Raw genomic sequence first — 25,318 nt, forward strand, 5'->3', positions numbered from 1 at the left:
TTGTGGAGGGTATTCAATGTTCGGCCCGGCCGAACTTACTGCTTTTTAAATTGTTTTTTTTTTTTTTTTATCGAAATTGAGAGCATGTATCTAGCAAAGAATAATCGTTGGCCTATATGGACCATTAATAAAATATATAATTGTTTATATCCCAATTTTAATTTCATTAATGGACCATTTAAAATTGTTGACATAGATTTATATATTAATTTGTAATAAACCCGCACAATTAATGGAAATCAAAAATTTTATCTCTACCATACGCTTTTTTATTAATTAAATGCAATAAAAATTCTTGTGAAAAAAATAATTGAACTTGATGGAGAAAAATACAAGGTTATCTACATTCAATTTTAGTTTTTTAATCTAAGATAAGGATCCAACTTTGAGGCTCTCATTTAATTCGATTCCTTTTGGAATTTTCTCAATTCCTTTTGTATGGCCTCAATGAGTGGTGCGGCGGATAGATCCTGAACGTGGCGTGTGGATGAAATTTGAGGCTGGATTTCGGCTGGACGATGAAAGGGCCCGGCACTCATGGGTCTTACCATGGGCGAGTGAGAACCATAGATGCTGCCACCATCCCAGGCGCCCACAGTGGGAGAGGGGGGTTGTGTTGAGTGATTGGATTTGGTGGTTTTTAAGGGTTGAGCTGTTGACGGGCGATTATCGCCAGTTTGGGTTTTCAGATTCGCACTGGAAAAGATGGAAGAATATAACAAAAAGATAACTATTTATGAAAATTGTTCGTATGCTTACTTCGAGGCCCCCGCAGATGAGCCACGTAATTCACGTTTGGTTGGCTTGCGATTATTGGTGAAATCACGATTCGGCAGTGGCATGGGTAAATCATCTTGGCTGGAATACATTTGTATGGCGCCCTCGAGTAGACCTTCGTAATGGTTGCGCATGGCAGCTGGATCTCGCGATGGACTATAATAATCGAAATTTCTATCGCCATGATCTCCATAGTCTATTGATGGGCGCAGACGTTTACAGGTGATGCCGGGCAGCAGAATAAGAGATGAAAAATTTCATGAGAAGAGGAAATTAGAAGAAGAAGAGATGCTTAGTAACGTTGTCTGCGTTCGTAATTACCATTGTCCAAAATATCATCGGCACTTAACCGCTTCTTGTGCCTCTCCCAAACAATGGGTCCCACAACACCCGGATCGGGATTATCACTCTGTGAGGCAAAACGCTGTACTTTTTGTGGAGCTTTGGGCGTGGGAAATCCCTCAATGGTGGCTATTCTGGTGGCATCCAGTGGCATCTGATCATGGGACATACGTTTTTTGTGCTGATTCCTAACCGATTTCGCCGAAGTTTGTGGGACATTTTCCACATTGTCATAATAGGTCACAAAGACCGGTTCGAGAACACGATTAAGAGGCTCGGGCAATGTAGTCTTCGGGAAGGCCTTCACCGACTGCATTGACAAGAAAGATCCTATGCTACCTGAGTCCGATGATTTCTCCGTTGGCTGCAAGGCCCTTATAATTTCCTTATTTATTGCCTCTGTGGAAGGATGCTGCTGCTGATGGTGGTGATGTTGTCGCTCCAGCTGGTCACCCCTGTCCGTGTAAATGGTTTTTTGATGCAGCAGCTTGTTGCGATGATAATTCGTGTGGGGATTAAAGGCCTCATTTGGAGGATCAAAATTAACATAGGTCCTATCCAACTCATCACCAGAGTAATCTCGTTGGCTTTGTACCGGACTCGTTTCAAGAGAACCGACACGATTTTCCGATAGGTAACGCCTCTTGGGTTTGTGTCGTGATTTGTCGCGTTTCTTTTCGGAAATAACTGTTGTATAGATGGCCTCTTCATTGCTTTCTGCCCGATTGTATTTACCCAGATGACGTGCGCGGTTGCGTTCAAAAAGTCCATTGGATTTTTCATCCAACATACGCTGTACATCTGCCGAGGGAGGATTGATGGGACAATAAACCGAGGAGTCGGAAGTGTTATCAGAAGAGGTCACCGAAGCTCTACGTTGACTTTGGTCAGGTGGACCAGGGAAGTGTATGCGTGGTTCTCGTGTGCTACGACCACTTTCGTGTTCAAATGAAAAGTTTTGTATGCCAGCGTCGCGGGATTCGCCGGTTCCTGTAGTACGTCCTGTGTCGGGTGCAGTTGCACTTGATGTGGGCCGGCCGGAGTGGGTCTCGGATATAAGTTCATTGCGACTTGTGGTTCTAAGAAAATAATTAAACGGAACTCTCATAATTCGCTTCTCTCTCACTGACTTACTCTCTTATATAGTCCTTACCTATTGATTTGCTCATTTTTATGCCTCACATGTGATCGTCCCATCAAGAGCAGGGCAATGAGCAAGAGGAATAACAACAATATTGCAATGGAACTCACAATCACCAAAAGCGGATTGTTTTGTATGGAATCAATAAAGCCATGTGTGCCACCGCTGTGAGTTGCCGGTGCCAAGGGTGTGGCTTGAGGTTCACGAAGATAGGCTAAATTTAAAAAAAATATTGGAGTTTAAATAGTCTTTATTTATTTCGAAATTTATTCATCTACATACGTTCGGCTTTCATAATAATCTCTTTGCCCAATACTGTGGATACCTCTGATTCGCTGACTAATTTCATATCATTGGCAGCTGTAACCGCCAATACTGGCCTCCCATTAACAAACACCGAATAAATCAGCTCTGTTTGATTCGTAAGGGGTCGTTCATCTCTGGAATTTATAGAAAATACAAATAAATAATGATTTAATGTTTATATTTTAAATTTTAAACTTATCAAATACTATTAATTATTCACAATTAAAAATTTGAAAACTATTCAAAATTCTTAAAAAAGGAGATTTTGGGTTTGATATTGAAGAATATTCATAATATATTTATAATTATGAATATATTTTTATAAAAAATCAATTTAGACCTTGAAAGATATCCCAAAGATGTCCTTGAAAAACATTACTCTCCACCATTTGGGCGAAAAAGAAAATTTTTAAAAAAATAAAATCCATTAAAAATTCTGTTAAAATCTTAAAAATACCGAATATCGAATATTATCGCGAAAATATTCTGGAGGGTGTATTAAAGCCTTGGGCACGCAAACATTTTGGCCACAGACCTTGGACATTCCAACAGGACTCAGCACGCGCCACCCAAGGATGGGTACAAAATGAGGTTCCTCGCTTTATTTCCAGTGCACAATGGCCACCAAAATCTCCGGATACCAAACCGTTGAACTATTGTGTCTGGAGTATTTTGGAAAGCAAGGTTGGCACTAAAAATTGCCAAAGTGTCGATCACCTCAAGAATGGGATTGGGCCAAAATACCACAGAGCAACATTCGAGCAGAGTGTGACGGTTTCATTGGTCGTTTGAAGGACATAATTCATACCAAAGCTTAGTGGTTGAGGTCATATGGGAACAGCGGTCAAAAATACTTTCAGTGCAGATATCAATATGAATCTTTGGTTATGGTACCTTGATGGGATGAAAATAAAAAATGTGACAATATGGATATGGTCGATGCATGTTTTGGCATGGTCGCCTTACAACGTACCTCCCGAATAATGGTTATTTGCCCAACTCTTGTCACATTTCTACACCAGATTGTAATGTTATTTGACATTTTACGTTCTAAGGAGTTAAAAAATAATCTTCTTGAAAATTATTTGGAACAGCCCGCCTTCAGGTAGAGTCCCCTAGTCGAAGTCCAAATTTGATTATTTTTTGTAAACAAAATAAAATAACAATTTAATGTAAAATTAAATCAAAGTTAAATTTTGCACAAATAATTTGTTTGACTTAAGGCCCTATTGAAATTGGAGATAATCGGTCAAAATTTTGGTATAGCTCCCATATATATTCATCCAATTTGCCTTATATTGTGCACCAAACTTGTAATATCAGCCCAAATAGTATGGAATATACGTACGACCAGATTGGACCTGACAATAAGTATGCCAAATTTGATCGAAATCGGTTCAGACATATAGATATAGCTCCCATATGTATTGTTCTTACGATTTGTTATTTTTGTCCTCCGCAGCCGTAATATGCACTCTGTAACAACGATATTTGGGGAAATGTATCAAATATAACTCAGAAATACCCTTTCTAAATTTTATCGAGATCTGTTAATATTTGAATATGGCTCAAATATATATCTTCGTCCGATTTGCCTTTTATTGTGCACCAAACGTGTAATATTAGCCCAAATCAAATTTAGATATAGCTCTCCTATATATCCAATTTCAAGTTAATTGTGCACCAAATGGATAATACAAGCCCGAATTGAAAAGGCGCAAATGCCTAGACAAATTTAGTAGAAATCGATTCAGAGGAGGATATTCCTCCCATATATTAGTTCCTTTGGACTTTTAATTATTACTATAATCATAGTTGGTATGAGTTGATTCTCACAAATTCCCCATTAAAACCTTTATTTGTTATGTGACGCTCTACTAAATATGCAAAGTGGTGTAGGGTATCATGAAGTCGGCCCCGCCTGACTTTAAGATTTTCTTTACTGGTTATTGTTTGGGTCAGAGCTCAGAAGAAGACGGTTAATAAGATCTGTGTTTGTTGAAACACAAGAATTTTTCGGGTATGATTTAGTCGAAACTTTCGTATATCTTTGTTTCTAGACTCCACGGCATCCTCCGAAAATTATCTAATCGATATAATGACAAATTTATAATGTCGGGTGCATATATTTAATGAACTGTGGGTGGAAGATAGTGCCATGGATATATATTTGTTAACTCTTTAGCAGTTTTCAGTGCAAAGGCCTTAAAATTCTTCGACATTAATATTATACCCTGAAGACAATGCTTGCAACATTATTGAACACCCCTCAATTACATCCTTATCAATCCCAAACAACAAAAACATATTCTATGTCACTAGCACCATAGAACTGACAAAATTGCAGCGAAGTCACTTCAGTATATTGGGCATAACGTACACATCTGACATAATCTGAAAGTTAAATTAGAACTTTTAGAATCTTAGGGCCATTCACGAAATTTAAAATGTAGGTGGGGTTAATGTCAGAATAGAACCCTATTTCTTTTGGAGATGATCGCCAAATGTTTAGGGGTTGAAATGGACCAAATACTGAAAAAATGTCGGATTTTGCAATAGCTATATAGGTCGCAATTATAGACCAATCGACGCGGAATTTCGCATGTAGCTAGAGTTTAGGGCGGGGAAGAAGCCTACCAATTTGGGTGGTCATCGGATAATATTTAGCGGCTAAAATAGACCATATCTTTTTTGTTGAAAAAATTCAAAATTGTTCATTAAACCGCGAATATTTTAAATCCCGGCGAAATCACAAAGCCATGACAAGGTTACTTCTGATCTTTACATTGATGTTAAGATCCAACAAATCGAATATATAGCAAAATATGTGCGATATATATGTCTATCAAAGAAGATATGCTTGAAAGATCTCTTATATGTCGAGAACGGCTGAACTGATTTCGACAGTTCTCATTAATTCTGAATGGCCTCTTGGCAGAAAAGAAAAAACGCCTAAAAAGTCGCATAAAAATATCTCTCTAAAGATGAAAATATTAATTTTGTAAATTTTCTCATATTTTTTCAATTTTGTCATATTTTTGGCATATTTTCATTTTGAATTAAACATTTGGTAATATTTCTAAAGCTAACAAAACTAAGTAGTTAGGATATCAGATATCATATACAAATCGCATTTATGGCCCGATCCTTACGAAATTTTGCATGGAGATAAGATGAGGGTCAGAATAGAAGCCTACTCTTTTTGGAGATGATCGCCATATATTTAGGGGTTGAAATGGACCAAAAAACTGCAAAATTGTCAGCAGGACGTAATTATCGCCCGATCCTCAGGCACATTTGAATGGGGGTTACCGGACATTGCAAAAGCCAAGCAGTTTTGGATGGCTATCCAAAAATATTCAATGTGTAAAGGAGTTTGCCAACTTTTGTAGACAAAATACGAAAATGTCTACTCCAGTGACTTTTTGGAGAATTCACAAATACAGGAAAGACGCACTTCTGACTGTTTCGTTAACGCTGATTTCGTTGAAGAATATAGTCAAATGGCTGTATCTCATATAGATGCGTTTCAGTCAAAAACCAATAATAAATGTTAATCTTTTGCCACTTCTGAGAGATTATGGGTCTTTGGGAAATATTGGTTCCATTTATAGGACGACCATTTAAGTGCAACATCTACCAATAAATTGGAAATGAGCAAATTAGTTTAAGTTGCTATTATTCGAAAATTAGAGAACGAAACCTGATGGTTTTCTCTTATTATTTGTCACAATATCTTGTGGAATTCTTTCGAGTATCTCGCCTATATAAACTGTATCGTTTATTATAGTTTTGTAGGGTATTCAACGGTCGGCCCCGCTCGACTGTAGCCTTTGCTTACTTGTTTTAAAATGTATTTAATTTTGTAATCCAGTTTTATTTTTACTCCACTTTTTCTCTGATCCCACTGAAAAAAGCAACTAACTAAATTTTCTCTTTTCTGATGCTATTTTTGAAGTGGGCCGTTAGAATAAAGCCAAGATTATTATGTTTTCTAAAAAGCTTAACCCCTTAAGAGTTCATATGTACACATTTGACAATAAATATCTGATTTTCATTTTTGGAATTTTGGCCAATGGCAGTGACCACTGTGCAAAGGTGACCAATTCAAACAGATCTAAACTTATTCTAAAATTTGATGCTATTTCCGACATTTTTTGCTTTCACTCAATAAAATTTAAAAAAAATTGTAAAAATTATGGAGTTTGACTTTATTGCAGTTCTTTTATCTCACCCTGTATAGTGGAGGGTAAAAAAAAAACTTCTCTACAGCCCTTGAAAAAATATGCTTTAATATAGGATTTTTAAAGCATATTTTTTCAAGGGCTGTAGAGAAGTTTTCTTAAAGAATCCGCGGTTGTGCTTGAAAAATATTATACAATATACTTGGTTCGAATTCGATAGTCCTTTAAAATATTTCTTAATAAATCCACGATTATGCCACGAGAGTTCTTAAAAAATATTTAAAAATATTCTTTAAAATCCACTAGTATGCCACGATGGTCCTTGAAAAATATTCTTCAATAACCTTCATTATAAGTCGATAGGCCTTAAAATGATTTCTTAAATAATCTTGGAGTATGCCTCGGTAGAATAATATTCTCCAAGAGTCCTTGATAATGATTCGAAAGTCCTTGAAAATATTTCTTAAAAAATCCACAGTTATGCTCCGATAGTCCTTGAAAAATATTCTTTAGAAATCTTTGATTATGATTCAATACTCCTTAAAAATACTTGTAATAAGTCCAGGATTATGCCCGATAATCCTTGAAAAATATTCATCACGAATCCTTGATTATAATTCGACAGTTTCTTAAAATAATAACAGGATTGTGTTTTGAAAAATATTTGCTAGAATATGAGCACATGGGTCAATGCACTTTTTCTCTTTTATGCCACAACCGCTCATCACACAAACATAATTATGTGGCTGTATATGAACATATTTAATGACCAATCATGTTTCGCTTACGTTTTATCATTGATAATCTCCCCATCGTATATTGCCGACGACACGCCATACATTCCACCATTGTCATCATCGGCATTGTTGCGTTCCACATCATCCGCCGTTAGTTGGGTGATATTGTGAATGACAACACGCACCTGATTATCACGTATGTTTAAAGGGGGTGGCAGAGGTGACGGTGCGGAAATAGCTGGTCTCTGTTGTGGTTGTAACAAGCGTGTGGCTGGGTGCTGTTGTTGTACAAGAGCTGCTGCTGCCAGCGTTTGTTTTTCCGACTTGGAAGCATTGTTTTGTATTAATTCCCATGGCACGGGGGTGACTTGAGCTGCTGCTATATTTGAAGATTCAACTTGCATATCGGATTCGTTATAGGAATAACCGAATGTCACGGATTCGGTAATGTTGTTCTCTTCGGAAGAGGAAATCATTTCAGATTTTCTATTTATCGGATATGCCGGAGATCGAAATCGTACTGTGGATTTTGTATTGTTGGTCATGTCCAATAGTTCGGCATCGTAATCGGGAGGGTCTAAGAAAAATCACATTTATGAAAGTAAATGTTAATTTAAATCAAATTCAAAGTTCATACCTTGAGTGGTGCTGCTACCCACTTCGCTCCTTTGAACCTTCTTGTCATCATCATCGTCTGATTTAAAATGCCTTCGATCACGTCCAGCCGTAATGGAAATGCCTGATATCTGTTGAGCTCCATTTATACCCAAATGTTTGGTTTGTTGCCTGTATGAGAATATCAGACATATAATATTGAAATTGTTGTTATTGTAGAGTTATATTTTTTTCACCTGGTAAATGCCAAACGATATAGTCTGGCCAACTTTTCTTCCAACATCGGATTATCTTTCTGTGTATAAAATCCCGACATGACAGTTAGCAACCAATAACGTCTATCGGTGGCAGAGTAATTTAAGGGTGGTGCTCCAGCCCCATTCCATACGCCGTCTATACCCACAGTACCTTCTCCATAGCAATCGAGACATATGGGAATATCAACTTCCTGTAATACATAGAAAAGGTGAGTTAAGCTTCGCTGCCTAGAAAAATATTAGCCTAGCCAAATTTTCAATATCCTTCACCCCAAGACAAAGGTACCCTTTAACCAGTAAAGAATTATCAAAAGACCATCGCGGTCGACTTTATGATAACCTATACCCTAATACCCTGATGTGCTATTTACATCCAAAATAAATTCATCAGACATATAATGATCCAATTCGAACTGTGCACAATAACCCTGAAATCTGATGAAGATGAAGCTACATCCAAATCTGTACTGATATTGGTAAAATTTAGCAGAGGTATTTATGATATCTGGTGCCAAATATCATCGTTCTGAAGTCTATATTACCAATGTGAGCGACTTAAAACCCAAATCGGATGAAACATATATATATAGGAACTATAGCTGATAAATATAAAGGGTGAGATGAAAAAACAGACTGCTGTCATTTCTAAGCCACTCGTCCGACAGCTGTTAAAATTATTCCAGTGATAGATCATTATATTGTTTACAAGTGTAAAAAAGCATTTTGATGAGAATTTTCAAGAAAAAAAGATATTCGTGATGGAAATCAAGCGTGATAGTGTGATTTCTTTATATTTGGCTGGAAAACCACAAGTGGCTATCGTTAGAGCACTCCAGCATTTAAATGTGAATAAATCTTTTGTGTCTCGTACCGTGAGATAAACCAGTAAAGAAAATCTTAAAGTCGGGCGGGGCCGACTTTATGATACCCTACACCACTTTGCTAATTTAGTAGAGCTCCACATAACAATTAAAAGTTTTTATGGGAGAATTCAATCATACACGCTATGATTATAATTAAAACTTAAAGTTCAAAGGACTAAATATGCCGAAGCATTTGTATCTTTTAAATTCGGAATTGTATTGCCCATTTGGTGCACAATTCATATGAAATTGGATAAAGATATATATGGGAGCTATATCCAAATCTGAACCGATCTCGATAAAATTTGGCAAAGATATTTCTGAGCTGTATTTGATATATTTCCCTGAATATCGTTGTTACGGAGTGCATATTACGGTTGTGGGTAACAAATATAACAAATCTGATGAATAATATATATGGAAGCTATAGCTATATCTTAACCGATCTTCACCAAATTTGACATACTAGCTTCTAGACTCAATTCGGTCGTAAGTGCCAAATTCCATCCCCTTTAGACAAATATTAGACGTTTGGTGCAAATTAAAGGTCAATCGGACGAAGTTATATATGAGAGCTATATCCAAATCTGAACCGATCTCGATAAAATTTAGCAAATGTATTTCTGAGCTGCATTTGATATATTTCCCCAAATATTGTTGTTGCAGAGTGCATATTACGGCGGCGGTGGACAAAACTAACAAATCGGATGAACAATATATATGGGAGCTGTAGCTGTATCTGAACCGATTTCGATCAAATTTGGCACACATATTTTCAGGCCTAATTTGGGTGAATATGCAAAATTCCATACAATTCGGGCTGATATTACACGTTTGGTGCACAATACAAGGCAAATCGGACGAAGATATATGTAGGAGCTATATCTAAATTTTGACCGATTATTTCCAATTTCAATAGGGTTCGTCCTTGGGCCAATCAAATGATCTGTGCAAAATTTCATCTGGATCGGGCAATAAATGCGACCTGTACTTTGTTTACAAAAATACATGGACAGACGGACAAACGGACATGCATAAATCGACTCAGAATGTGATTCTATGCAGATCATCAAAAGGAACTATGGGTCTATCTCGTTTCCTTCAGCCTGTTACAAACAAATGCACAAAGACATAATACCCTGACCACCTTGTGGTGTAGGGTATAAAAACTGCAACAAAGTCAAACGCAATAATTTTTGCATTTTTTTATTAAATGAAAGCAATAAATGTCGGAAATAGCATCAAATGTTAGAATAAGTTTAGATTCATTCGAATTGGTCACCTTTGGCACGAATTATGGCCTTCAAATGGTCAATGAAACCGTCATTCCCGGCGAAGCGATTGCTTGAGGTCGATATTTTTTAGTGCCAACTTTGCTTTCCAAAATACTCCAGACCCAATAGTCCAACGGATTTGTATCCGGAGATTTTGGTGGCCATTGTGCGCTGGAAATGAAGCGAGGAACCTCATTTTGTAACCATTCTTGGGTGGCGCGTGCTGTGTGCGATGGTGCTGAGTCCTGTTGGAATGTGCAAGGTCTGCGGCCAAAATGTTTGCGTGCTCAAGGCTTTAATACACCTTCCAGAATATTTTCGCTATAATATTCGGCATTTATTCTGATGCCACGGTCATTTAATAAGAGCGGAGAGCGACCATCGGCTGTTATGGCGGCCCACACCATCACCATGGCCGACGCTAGAGTTCTGGTGGCCAACCGAAGGTGCACATTTTCAGCTGACCTCTTTGGCAAGTATACACGATCATTTTGTTTGTTTACAAACTGCTGGACAGCGAATGTTTTCTCATCGGAGAAAACCAAATTCGACAGTTCACCACTTTCGGCCAAGCGAAGCAACTCTTTAGTTCGTTTGAGTCCATTTTCTTTCTGTTGCGGTTTAAGTTCTTGCACTTTTTGGAATTTCAATGGCTTTACCCTGAGCTCATTTTTCAATATTTGCCGAATGGAATATTACGATATTTTCAGCTCACGATCCATTTTTCGGCCACTGCGAAGCGTGTTTCGATCAAGTCGCTTCATTACTTTTCGAACCATTTCTGCTGATGTTGCTGTTTTCTTCCGCCCATTTCATTGACGTCGGGCTACGCTACCAGTATCACGGTAACGAGCGATGGCACGAGACACAAAAGATTTATTCACATTTAAATGCTGGAGTGCTCTAACGATAGCCACTTGTGGTTCTCCAGTCAAATATAAAGAAATCAAGCTATCACGCTTGAATTCCATCACGAATAACTTTTTTCGGGTAAATTCTCACCAAAATGCTTTCGTACGCTTGTAAAAAATATAATAAGCTGTCACTGGAATAATTTTAACAGCTGTCAGACGAGTGTCTTTGAAATGACTGCAGTCTGAAGTTGGTTGCAGTTTTTTCATCTCACCCTGTACACCTAAAATGCTCGGATTTCGAGGAGTCTTAACCTAAAATTTTCTAAATGTGTGTCTTCTTTTCTATCTCTATTATCATAATCTGCCGGATTTTTCCCGTAGTTATTGAAAAACTTGCACAGTGTCATCAAAATACCGGAAAATGTGGGCTTATATAGACACTGATCCAGGAAGTTGAACCCATTGCAAATTCTAAGTACCGAATTTTAAACAATTTAATTAGAAAAAACCTATTAATGGGAAGCATTGTTATTTGAGGAATGGAGAAAATAGACATGTGTACAAAATGTCTATCTATTTTCTATCCAAAGTTATTCGTCGTTACAACCGACAGATATGCGAACATCTCTACATCAACTTAGAATTTTTCGCTGATCATGAACGCATAAACTTTGAAGTGTACATTATGATTATTTCAAGGAGTCTAGCGGAGGGTATAAAAAAGTGATAGCAATTTCGAATAACAACAACAACAACTTACATTATTACCATCTACATAAACTGTGGCCACCACCGTTTCGGTTTTAACAACAACATCTTTTCCTTTGCTAATGCCGGTGTGAACCTGTTTTAAATAATCCGGAGGACCATCCCCCGAACCCGTCCAAAAAAAATCTTCCAAATGGACCTCTTCACGTAATTCAGGATAATCATCGCCAAAGTCATCATCATCTGAAAGGAAAAGATAGAATCCAAAAGCAGAAGGCAATTATGTTAATGACAATCAGACATGATAAATGTCGTGTTAATAAACAAAGGCATGTATTTGTTGCTATAGAAATTAAGTTTTTGGTAAAATAGCAAATAAATATGGTTTTTGCTTCGGAAGGGGCATTATATTCCCCCCCCCCCTGGTCTCTTCGTGTGTATTTAAGGATACATATGTAATCGCAATGGCGGGCCTTATTTTTTGAAAGTGTGTCTATTGTTGTTCTGGTTGTTTTGTTGCTAACGTTATGTTTTTCTTATTTGTTGACTATTGCCAACGTTATGTTACCATATTTTTGTTTACTTAGTTTGCTTAGATAGTATTTGTATCTGAAAAGTTTGTTTGATCAATGTTGAAGTCCTCCTTTTTTGTAATGAGGTCTTGTTGAAAGAATGTATGCAAAATTGAGAGAGAGAGAGAAAGAGAGAGATTAGCATGAAAACAAAAAATTATATGAAAACTTTTAAATATCTCACATTTTTGGATATAATCCAACGTGAGCATGAATCCAAAAATGTCAAACCCAGACGGAGAAATCATATTTGACGTATTTCGTAATGAATATTTGGCACTAAAAGTACCTTTACATAAAAATCCCGGTTTAATCCTGATAATTGACCAAGCACAATAAATTTGACTATAGAAATCACACAATCAATCAATTTTGATTGGTAAATTTCACTTTGCGGGGCCGACCTGGTGATACCCTACAACACTACAATATATTAAAAGCCCTCTTATGTCCAAATCCATTTTTGAAGATTTCTCTTTTGAAATTATGTCACGGAACACTGCCCAGATATTACCCTTAGCATTTTGACAAGGGATATTTGTCGAATATTTACGCACTCCGTCGTGCTGTTAATTGTTGTTTTCCATTTTACAGCTAAATATAATCCAATGGTCATCCAAAATACTAGAATTCTTCCTTGTCCTTAACTTTCTTCTCAGGAGTGTCGGCTTCAATTGTATGATCAAGAGATTTTTTCTGTTTTTGGTTCATTTTGCGATCATCTCCAAAAACAAGAGACCCCTACCCCTCCCCAAAAGTTCGCCTTTGTGCATTTCGGATATTGCCTGTAAGTAATGTTGGTATTTTTCAGACAAAAATAGTGATCCATTCTGACCGCTATCCTAAACTCTAACTTTATGCGAGATTTCGTGTCCTTTGGTTTCTATTTATGACCTTTATAACGGCTGCACAATCAGGAACATTTTTAGTTGTTGGTCCATTTCAACCCCTACATATATTGCAGACATCTTTGAAAACAATAGGCCTAGCCCTTCTGAGCCTAACCCTACCCCTTTCGTGAGGATCGGACGATAATTGCAATCTGTCTGTATCCCCAACCTGTGTTGTATGGTGAGAAAATATTACAAAATAAACGCTTCAGTATTATAAGTCAAATTGAAAAAATCGCATGCGATAAAAAATATGAAAAAATAAAAAAATGTCACAAAATACTACAAAATCAATATTATCATCATTATAGGCGTCTTTTTATGCGATTTTTTTAGATTTTATACTTTTATGCCAAGAGGGCATTCTGAATTGACAACATTTGTCAAAATCGGTCCAGCCATTCTTGAGATATATCCATTCTAGCTAAAATCCCCTTCCTTTGGATATTTACATTATATATATTTCGCTCTATATATATGATATATTTACTATCGCCATCTACCTAATGGTCAAAATTGATCTGTTCATTTATGTGTGATTTCACTGGGATTAAAAATATTCGCGGTTTAATGAAAAATTTGTCTTTTATTTAACACAAATAGACCATAACATTGTCTATTTCACCCACTAAATATTACCCGATGACCACCAAAATTGGAAGGCTTCTGCCCAGCCCTAAGCCCTAGCGCCATGCTAACTTCCGCTTCGATTAGTCTATAATTGCGACCAGTAGAGCAACTGCAAAATCAGGAAATTTTTCAGTTTTTGGTCCATTTCAACCTCTTAATATTATGCGATCATCTCCAAAAACAATAGGGTTCTATCCACCTCCATTTTTAATTTCGTGAGGATTGGACCATAATTGTGACCTGTAGAGTGATTACAAATTAACATGGACAGACGGACGGACGGACATACATAGCTAGATCGACTCAGCTCGGCGAGATAGGAAGATCCATATATACTTTCCTATGTGGGAAACCAATATATCGAGGTGTTACACAATTTTTGGCCCAATCAAACTTATAATACCCCAAACACATAGTAGGGTATAACCAGCAGATTTACACAAAGAAAAGCTTAAAATAGAAGACATGTGTATCAGCGCAGGCATGTCATAAGGTTGAGTTTTTTCGAAATTCGTACTAAAATGGTACGAAAAGCACCAAAATATTCTAAAAATTGAATACTTTATATTAGATAAACAGAATGAACTAGAATTCTGGAATGAGATCTCTGTTAGTATCTGGAATCGAGATATGGAGGTGGTTTTGAAAAATGTGTAATATAATTGCACGTGAAGCACTAAATGTGATATTGGATGAAGGAATATAGTCGAAATCCTGAAATTTGATATAGATGAAGCTGTTGGCGTCTGAAGTTAAATATGGTCTCTGTAGATAGAATTATGTACTATAATTGCACTAAATGGTACTAAATTTGGAACTGGGACAAGGAATAGAGCTGAAATCCTAAAACTTGGTATTAAGGCCACTGTTGGCATGTAAGTGCGTACTTTAACTGTACGAAAAGAACTAAATGCTACAAAAATTTCGTATAGGATGAAGGAATGGAGCTGAAATCCTGAAATTTGATATAGATATCACTGTTGGTGCATGTAGTTGAGAGAAAGAGGTGGTTTTGGAAATGCGTACGCAAAGTGCAAAATACCGCAAAATGTTGGTATAGAGATGGAATTCTGAAAGGTGGTATTGAGGTGGTGTCAAGGGTGGAGAAAAAAATGTTATTTTGGATATGCGTAGTATAACTGTACGTAAAGTATGGTAATAAATTTGGGATTGGGTCTTAGAATGGTGCTGAGAGGAGGAGATGGATTTGGGAATATGTAATATTATTGTTGGAAAAGTACCAGATGGTACCTAATTTTCCGTTGAGTGAATGGATTGAGCTTGTATCCTGAAATTTGAAATGAACGTCATTGTTGGTTAGTAGGATTTATATATGGTCAATTTGTATACCCGACACCCCACTGTGGTACAGGATATTATGTCTTTGTGCATTTGTTCCTTTTGACGATCTACGTAGAATTATGTCCTGAATTCGTCAGTCTGTCCCTGTACAAATGTTTCATCCGATTTGGGGTTCAAATCGCCGACACTCGTAATATTCACTCTAAAACAGTGATATTTGAAACCAGATATTAGATATACTCCAGAAATATTTCTGTCTAATTTCAAAAAGATCAGTTCAGATTTGGATGTAGTTTCCACATACAGGGTTGCCCATATTCGACGGACCCATCTGGCAACGCCATAACTTTTGACAGAGATGTCACATCGCTTAATGACATACCGCGTTTGAAGCGTCAGTCCAAGCAGATTTTTACCATGAACCAATACACGCCACGCGAACGCTCTGAAATAGTTGAAATTTACAAGAAGTCAATTGTCAAAACTCAACGTGCTTTTAAAACATTAAAAAATGTTAGAAGCATTCTAAGAATACCATTAAGCGTTTATACGAAAAATTTTCCCAAGAGGTCCCCAAGAACATCCCAAAAACGCCGTTCTCAGCAGTTGGGCATGGCTCGGTCCACTTTACAACGAATTATTCGCATTGATTTTCATTTTTCCCCTACAAAATTCAATTGACGCAAAGAATGTTGCCTGCGGACAAGCCTCGTCGATTGGAATGGGCCCAAAGGGATCAAAGGTCCGCGGATATGGGCAACTCTGTACATCTTTATCCGATTTAAAATTTTTTGTGCACCAAATTGTTAATATCAGCCAAGTTTTACTCAAATGTGTATTATGTCTGCAGGACTTTTGGTATTAAAAATGGACCATGTAGGTCCACGTCTTCGTATAGCCCCCATATAATGGTACATCCCGATATTCGGTATGTTAATGATTTTATGGACATTTTTTCACCAAAATTGCTTCAAATTGGGTATTTGAAGTTCGTAATGGATACTACAGCCTAAGACAGAAAATTGTTTGTGCAGGTCCACGTCTTCGTATAGCCCCATTATAAGGGTACCTCCCTATTTTCGGTATTTTAATAATTTTAGGGACATTTTTTCACCAGAATTGTTTCAAATTCGGTATTTGAAGTTCGTAATGGATACTACAGCCTAAGACAGAAAATTGTATGTGCAGGTCCACGTCTTCGTATAGCCCCATTATAACGGTATCTCCCGATATTCGGTATTTTAATGATTTTTGGGACATTTTTCACCAGAATTGTTTCAAATTTGGTATTTGAAGTTCGTAATGGATACTACAGCCTAAGACAGAAAATTGTATGTGCAGGTCCACGTCTTCGTATAGCCCCATTATAACGGTACCTCCCGATATTCGGTATTTTGATTTTATCGACATTATAACCGATTTTTTTTTTAAGTTTCGCATTTGAATATTATAATGGTTTATGACAAATGTTACCTACGCAGGTTCATGTCGTCGTATAAACCCTAATATAATAGCTACATTCGGTATTTTTAAGATTTTAACAGAATTTTAATTCGTTCCAAATGGTGGAATGTATTTAAAGTTCGGCCCGGCCGAACTTACTGCTTTTTACTTGTTTTTTTTTTTTTTTTGTTTATATATCAAAATCATTGCAATTGTTTGAATTGTTTTGGTTATTTGATAATAAACAACTTGTTGAATTGTTCTGATATTAATTCTGACATAACAATCCATACAGGTTGGCCTCTTTACTTGCGAAAATTGGCAACTCAGTCTACCTTCCTTTCACGGTTTTAACCAATTTCAAATTTAGACCGCTCTAAATCCGTAATACGGATGAATTTTGACAAATATCGGTTCAGACACAAATGTCTCCGTCAAGTTTATTCTACTAAACCATAGAAGCCTGCCATGTATTAGTTCCTTTCTGCTTTAAATTATAGCTGCTTTAAAGCCATAATAGGCAATAAAAACGATCATAGTTGGTATGTTTTAATTCTCCATAAATTAACAGTAAAAACGTTTGTTATATTTAGCCGTACCATATATTCAAAATGGTGTAGGATATCATAAGGTCGGGCCAGCCCGATTTTGACCATTTTGGTTTTGTATTAAAAATGGGCCATATGGGTTAAATTTTGTGTTTCCACGTAGATCCAAGTTTTGATATAGACCCCTCCTGAATTTGGTATTTTGATTTTGAGTTGTGTTGCATTTTTCACCCATATCATATCAAATTTGCTATTTGGAGTTCGTAATTGATGCTACCACTGACAGAAAATTGGCTTTATAGATCTTTGAACTTCCAGGTTTTCGAATAACCCCCATATAATGGTACCTTCCATTTTTTTATGATTTTAGCTACATTTTTCAATAGAATCATATCAAACTTGGCATTTAGAATTCGTGATAAGCAACGTCCTCGCTGGCAGCTTTTTGTTTAGCCCCGTATAACAGTAAAACCTTATTTTCGGAGTTTTTCAAAATTTAGCGGTATTTTTCAAAGCATTTTTTTACATTCTGCAAATTGCAAATCGTGGTGGGTATTAAATTTGAAATTGAATGGAACTAACAAAAAGTAGCTATACCTTAATCTGAATTTGAGCTGGTGCTTTATTCAATTTTAATTCAGTATATTTCATGGTGAGGATGTCATCATACGAGCATCCAAAGTTTAGCCCGCCCAAACTTACACGACAATATCAATATAATAAATGTCTGTAAAATATATAATTATCATATCTACTTGTTACTATTATAAGCATTGTGTAAAAATTTAATTTTAATTAAAATACATTCTGCAACACAATGGACAATATATATAGAAATAATTGAAAGTTGGTTTCTCCTTCACGCATATGTGCTTCCATTATTTTTCAAAAAGTAATTTGTCCAACGAATGGAAATACACAAAAGCAACAACATTTGTTCTTAATGGTTTAATAAATATGTTATTATTTTCTGGCCAGTCAATTCTTTTGCTATGCTATGACCAACCAATTGTACAGTTTTAATTACAAGAGTATAATGGAAACGTATTCGCATTTATATACGTGCGAGTGTATACTTCGTATGTAATTACGACAAATAATTTGAATTAATAATAAATAATAATACTGCATATAATTTATATTAAAATTAAATAACCTACTTATTTGAAAATAAATAGTCATTCCGTTTGCAACATGTAATAATCGTCTGTAGAATATACATTAATGATATGCATAAAGCTCTAAGTCGATATGGTGTAAAGGGCCGCAAATAGACATATCTCTTTATTTGTGCCATAGAAAGAAAACGCTCGTCATGTTATGGCCTGTTTGATCAAACGCATAACAGTATGTGACATCTAACCAAATGCTCGATGACTCGTCTTGTTGGTCAGACTTAAACCCATCGACATAGCATGCAATGATGAATAAATGGGAAATTAATTTACGTCATAAAACAAGAAAGAATCACCCAATTTTGTTCAAACTTAGCAAATCCTAATATTTATGTCAGTACTAGGTCGAATGCGAAAATGGACAATATCACTCCACTCCCCCCAAAAAGGGTCAACATCTATATCTATAAAAGAGGAAAATGTTTGTATGTTTGTTTGTTTGTTTGTAATTTATGGACTCGAAAAACGTTGAATAGATTTTCCTCAAAATTTCCATATATACTGCAACATCGCCTGAAAGTAACATAGGCTATATACATTTTTGAATTTCCACTTGGAACTGGAGATATAGCATCAGAATCGGAGGTACCTCCCAAAAATTTAGATTTTATATGCACATATCTATTGATAGGTTGAAGATACAGTCTCCAAATTTGGAATATGTAACGGAATTTGGAACAAAAATAAGTTTGCCAAATTATATTGTAATCGGTTCAGATTTGGATATAGCTCCCATATATATTTTCGACCGATTTCGTTCATTTGATGCCTCAAACACAATATGAATGTTCGATTCCAATGAAATTTGGAATGTGTGACGGGATTAGATCCGAAAAAAAATTTGTCAAATTATATTGAAATCGGTTCAGATTTTGATATAGCTCCCATATATATTTTCGGCCGATTTCAAGCATTTGATGCACCAATCACGCTATGTATCCCCAATTTCAATGAAATTTGAAACGTGTAATAGATTTTATCTAAAAAATTGATTTCCCAAATTATATTGAAATCGGTTCAGATTTGGATATAGCTCCCATATACATTTTCGGCCGATTTCATGTATTTGGTGGACCAAACACGATATGTATTTCCAATTGTAATGAAATTTAAAATAAGTAACGGAATTGGGAGCAAAAATTATTTTGTCAAATTATATTGAAATCTGTTCAGATTTGGATATAACTCTCATATATATTTTCGACTGATTCAATGTATTTGATGCACCATACACGATATATATGTTCGATTCCAAAGAAATTTGGAATAAGTAACCGGATTTTGATTAGAAAATAAATTAGTCAAATTATATTAAAATCGGTTCAGATTTGGATATAGCTCCCATATATATTTTCGGGCGATTTCACATATTTGATGCACAAAACACGATACGTATTTCCGATTCCAATGAAATTCGGCATGAGTGGCTAAATTTGGTAAAAAAATAAATTTGACAAATTATATTCAAATACGCTCAGATTTGATTATAGCTCCCATATATATACTCAGCCGATTTCACATATTTGATGCACCCAAAGCGAGAAAGACAAAATCTGGCACCAGCAAAAATTGCCAAATTATATTGAAATCAGTTGAGGTTTGGATATAGCTAACATATATATTTCGGCTGATTTCATACATATTATGCACCAAACACGATATATATGACCGATTCCAATGAAATTCAGAATGTGTGGCGGAATTTGGTTATAATAATAAATGTGATAAATTTATTGGAAATTAGTTAAGATTTGGATATAGCTCCCATATATATATTCTCGGCCGATTTCACATATTTGACGCACCAATTTCAATGAAATATGAAAGGTGTGGCGGAGTTTGGTGTAAAAGTAATTTTTTTAAAATTATATTTAAATCGGATCAGATTGGGATATGATTTTAATAAGAACCATTGACCCACAACGCCTTAGGCTAACACTAAAAAACAACACAACAATTTATTTGAAATACGCTTATTACGGCGAAGTATGTTGCTATCTCGAATTCACTAATAGCAATAGAAATGCCACTCTACTTAAAAAAATTGCAGTTTCCTGCACGCTTGGTATTTGCTATGAAATAAATAAATCCAAAGGACAAACCCTTCGTGTATGCATGTCACGTTACTGCTTTTGTAATGATTTTGTTTATTAACGCATTAAATTAGTGCAATATTTTTTTTTAATTTTTAAATTTGTTTTTCTTTATCCAACATATATTCGTAAATAAAATTTTGAATGCATATAAAATCAAAAGGGGTAGCGAAGCGCACCGGGTTCAGCTAGTTTTAAATAATCAAAACTCTTAAAACATGTGAAATAGGAATGCCTTAAAATTCCACATATCCCAATATTTTTAGTAGCACAAGATCTGGTGTGAAGATAGGATATATCGATCCACTCCTACTGATACCTCCCTCACAACGGGTCAATATTTTGAATATAATGCATTCAATTATTTTCTAACTCAACACACTCCAATATTTTTGTATCAACACAAGATCAGTTGTGAAAATGGGATGTATTGAGCCCTCAAAGGACCAAATTTTAAATATTTATATCTCCCATAACTTGCGAAAAAAGCCAGCGATTCTATTCAAGCTTGGTAGATTTAAATATTTTACTCAACTAAAGATCTGACGTGAATATATATAATATTTGCCGGCTCATTCCTTTTCGTAACTCCTCCACAAAAGGTTACATTTTTATAAACAATTATTCCCATTAAATTTGTAATAGACATCTAATTTTCTTTAAATTTTAAACATGTATCAGTATATCTGGTGCTGATGAAAAATCCTAACCTCAATATCAAATTTGGGAATTCCAGATCTATCCTAAGACCCACTGCCAAATTTATTACGTACTACGCATGTCCAAAATCACACCTATCCCTTTACCCAAGACCCAATTTAGTATCACTTAGTACTTTTCGAAGAATTATAGAATACATTTTCAAAACCACCTTCATATAAATTTGGGGATTCCAGAATTATTCCGATGAAAAATATCGCTAAAATCATGAAAATATCGAATATTGGGGGGATACCGTTATATGGGGTCTATACGAAGGCGTGAACCTGCACAGACAATTTTCTGTCATAGGCTGTAGCATCCATTACGAACACCAAATACCAAATTTGAAACAATTCCGGTGAATAATGTCGCTAAAATCATTAAAATACCGAATATGGGGAGGTACCGTTATATGGGGGCTATACAAAAACGTTGACCTTTATGGCCCATTTTCAATACAAATAGTCCTGCAGATATAATATACATTTGAGTAAAATTTTATCAATCTACTTCAATTCGTTCGGAAGCTAGAGTGATTTCCACAGCCGGATAGACATAGAATTTTATGCTGATCAAGAATATAGACCCCACAAAGGTCTAAAATGTATATTTCGAGGTGTTACAAACGGAATGACAAACTTAATATACCCTCCATACTATGGTGGAGGGTATAAAAATTCCAAAATATCGATCACCTCAAGCAAGCGCTTCGCCGGGAATGGGCCAAAATACCTCGGTTTCATTGGCCGTTTGAAGGCTATAATTCATAGCAAAAGTGACCAATTCGAACAAATCTAAACTTTTTCTAAAATTTGATGCTATTTCCGAAATTTTTTGCCTTCATTCAATACAATTTTAAAAAAACCAGTAAAGAAAGTCTTAAAGTCGGGCGGGCCGACTTTATGATACCCTATACCACTTTGCTAATTTAGTAGATCTTCACCAAATTTGACATACTAGCTTCTAGACTCAATTCGGTTGTAAGTGCCAAATTTCATTCAATTTGGCCAAATATTAGACGTTTGGTGCACAATCAAATGTAAATCGGACGAAGTTATATATGGGAGCTATATCCAAATCTGAACCGATCTCGATAAAATTAGGCAAAGAAATTTCTGAGCTGTATTTGATATATTTCCCCAAATATTGTTGTTACGGAGTGCATATTACGGCTGCGGAGGACAAAAATAGCAAATCGGATGAACAATATATATCGGAGCTATAGCTATATCTGAACCGATTTCGATCAAATTTGTCATACTTATTTTCAGGTCCAATTTGATCGTACGTGCAAAATTCCATACAATTCGGACAGATATTACACGTTTGGTGCACAATAAAAGCACATCGGACGAAGATATATATGGGAGCTATATCTAAATTTTGACCGATTATCTCCAATTTCAATATGGTTCGTCTTTGGGCCAAACAAATGATTTGTGCAAAATTTCATCTGGATAGGGCAATAAATGCGAACTATACTTTGTTTACAAAAACACAGACGGACGGACGGACATGCATAAATCGACTCAGAATGTGATTCTATGCATATCATCAAAAGGAACTATGGGTCTATCTCGTTTCCTTTTGCCTGTTACAAACAAATGCACAAAGACATAATACCCTGACCACCTTGTGGTGTAGGGTATAAACATGTTAAAATGATGGTGTTTGACTTTGTAGCATTTATTTTATTTCACCCTGTATCGTACACATTTTCTCACTACCAAAACTTACTTTCCACCTTTGATTCCCACACTAAATTTCAAGTTTTTAGCTTTATCTGTTCATATGGTACCATTTTAGAACTTTTCGTAACTTTAAAAGTTCGAATTTCCAAAAACCCTTTGATTCATCTATACTCTCATTCAAAATATTCAGAATTCTAGCTCATTCCGTTTGTCCAATACGTAATTGCTATTTTTTTTACATTTTAGTACTTTTCGTACCCTTTTAGTATTTCGATTCCAAAAAAACTAGCCTTATTCCACGCCTAGGCACCAAGACTGGCTCTCGGTCAAAATTTCAAGATTCTAGCTTCAGCCGTTGTCTCGGGGCATTGATTCTCAGTCAGTCAGTTATTTCACTGCTTTTATTGGAATAAGTTCCCTTTGAAATAACAACATATTAAATTTATTTAGCGGGAAATCAAATTTTTGAATCAGTACCCGTGTTTTTTCGCCATTAAAAAAAATGGTTAACAAAAATATAATTCTTCTCCGGCATAGCTTTGTAGTCCAACACAATAATACCGTTTACACTAACTTCCTGAAACTATAGCTGCAAATTAAACATAGAACATACACATCCAACCACATGTAAAGGCTATGTATTGTGTACATTCAGATATATGTATGTTATTCGGTATAAAAAAATAAATAAGCATTAAGCGTAGGTGCAACGTACCGTGACTTATTTGTATTAACGGCAGACCGACGTCACCATAACAATTGGGAAATTTCAATGCGAATCCGATGAGAACGATTAAAACTTTTACAAATCTTTCGGAAATCATTTTTCTGGTGTTGTTGTTGCTATGATTACACCGTTCTTTGTTGTTGTTGTTTCTTTTATTAGTGGACAAACAACAAAATGCCTAGAAACCATTAACTATTCACCACAAACATATTACGTATCTTTCTATTATATGACCCGCGTGTCTGTCTGTATTTCTGTCACTTCACTTGTTCACGAGTTGGTGTTTTTTCGTTATTTTAGGCCTTAATAATGACTTCTGACGTCAAAAACAACAACAATTCCTTTTGGTGTTTCTCGGTGTTGCTGTAATTCCTGCTGCTCTACCAATGGCATTTCCACTCTAAACGAAATAAACTGCTGCCGAGTGCTGCAAGGCTTTAAGTCTGACAAGCAGGATAAAGTTTTGCATAACTTCATAATTGAAATATTCCAATTGTTTGCAATTGCGAAATACTTTTTACGAATGGCGACACTTTATTCATGAGTGTAGATTTGTTTTCGGTTTCCGTTTTTTAAGGATTTCTTGGTTTTTGGTTATTGACAATTGATTTCAAGAATTTTCACTTTTCGTAGACAATTTTCACTTCTATTTTCATGGTGTAAGAATTTGTTGTTTTATTTTACATTCCACACTATTCATTTCAAATATTCCATTGGTTTTTTCCGTTATAATTCGATTTTTCCAACTCTCTCCGCCAAGTTCTGTTTAAACACTATTTTTCGTTGTTGGACGCCTTGATTTACCTTTGGCAGGTGGCGCGTTGTTGGTGGTGGTAATGTTGGCGGCGTTGTTTGTCTCGCTGGTGGTAGTTTGTAGTCAATCAAAATTCCCCCCACCTAAATCAAACTTTCCTTTTAACCCTTAGATCAGTGGAAACGAAATGCACTCTCCTTGATTTTCGCTAATATTTGTGAGGCCGTAATAAAAGAAAGGTTTTTGACAAAGAGGGTTATCAATTGGTCGAGTTGTTAACCCATGAGGATATTAGTAATGGGCCATCCAATATTTCCGTCTCAAGTATGTAAATCCAATTCTCAAATACAGATGTCATCAGTTATCTAAATATCAATTCCGATTTTATCTCTATGCCTTCGGCTTATAACAAATTTAATACCATGTAGTACTTTTCGTAAAATTATAGTACACATTTCCAAAACCACCTCCATATGTACATAAATCCTAGAAACTATGACCTCAACTATAGTACACATTTTCAAAACCACCTCCATATCTCTATTCCAGATACCAACTGACACCTCAATATCAAATTTCAGGATTCAAGCGTTGTCCATTCACTCAACGGCCAATTTAGTAACCTTTGATATTTTTCGTATTATTTTAGTACTTTTTTGCAAAAACGTTTCATATCTGAACCCTAAACACCAACAGTTTCACGATTTCAGTTTTATCCTTTCACCCAGTACCA

The 25,318-nt window shown here is 35.8% G+C and overlaps 1 protein-coding gene across 1 annotated transcript; it reads right to left on the reverse strand.

Moving 5' to 3' along the window:
* Window positions 1–246: 246 nt before the first annotated feature.
* On the reverse strand, window positions 247–24,585 carry LOC101893914 (uncharacterized). The gene is made up of 10 exons (XM_020035412.2): window positions 23,820–24,585; window positions 12,111–12,301; window positions 8,339–8,550; window positions 8,125–8,273; window positions 7,539–8,064; window positions 2,543–2,700; window positions 2,273–2,474; window positions 1,099–2,198; window positions 760–973; window positions 247–696 (listed from the first exon to the last, which is right to left on the reverse strand). Exons 1-10 carry the CDS (start codon window positions 23,926–23,928, stop codon window positions 399–401), a joined length of 3,159 nt encoding a protein of 1,052 aa, XP_019890971.2. The 5' UTR covers window positions 23,929–24,585; the 3' UTR covers window positions 247–398.
* Between the last annotated feature and the right edge of the window lie 733 nt (window positions 24,586–25,318).

The sequence above is a fragment of the Musca domestica genome, unplaced genomic scaffold, assembly GCF_030504385.1.
Source record: "Musca domestica strain aabys unplaced genomic scaffold, Musca_domestica.polishedcontigs.V.1.1 49, whole genome shotgun sequence".
Lineage (NCBI taxonomy): Eukaryota > Metazoa > Arthropoda > Insecta > Diptera > Muscidae > Musca > Musca domestica.

What these genes read in the sequence shown, in the direction of transcription:
- LOC101893914 (XM_020035412.2), bottom strand. Translation starts at nt 23,928, where the DNA reads ATGATTTCCGAAAGATTTGTAAAAGTTTTAATCGTTCTCATCGGATTC. An exon ending in GTTAATACAAATAAGTCACG is followed by an intron (nt 12,302 to 23,819) that starts GTACGTTGCACC and finishes TTTTCCTTTCAG; the next exon opens with ATGATGATGACTTTGGCGAT. An exon ending in CGATGATATTTTGGACAATG is followed by an intron (nt 974 to 1,098) that starts GTAATTACGAAC and finishes GCCCATCAATAG; the next exon opens with ACTATGGAGATCATGGCGAT.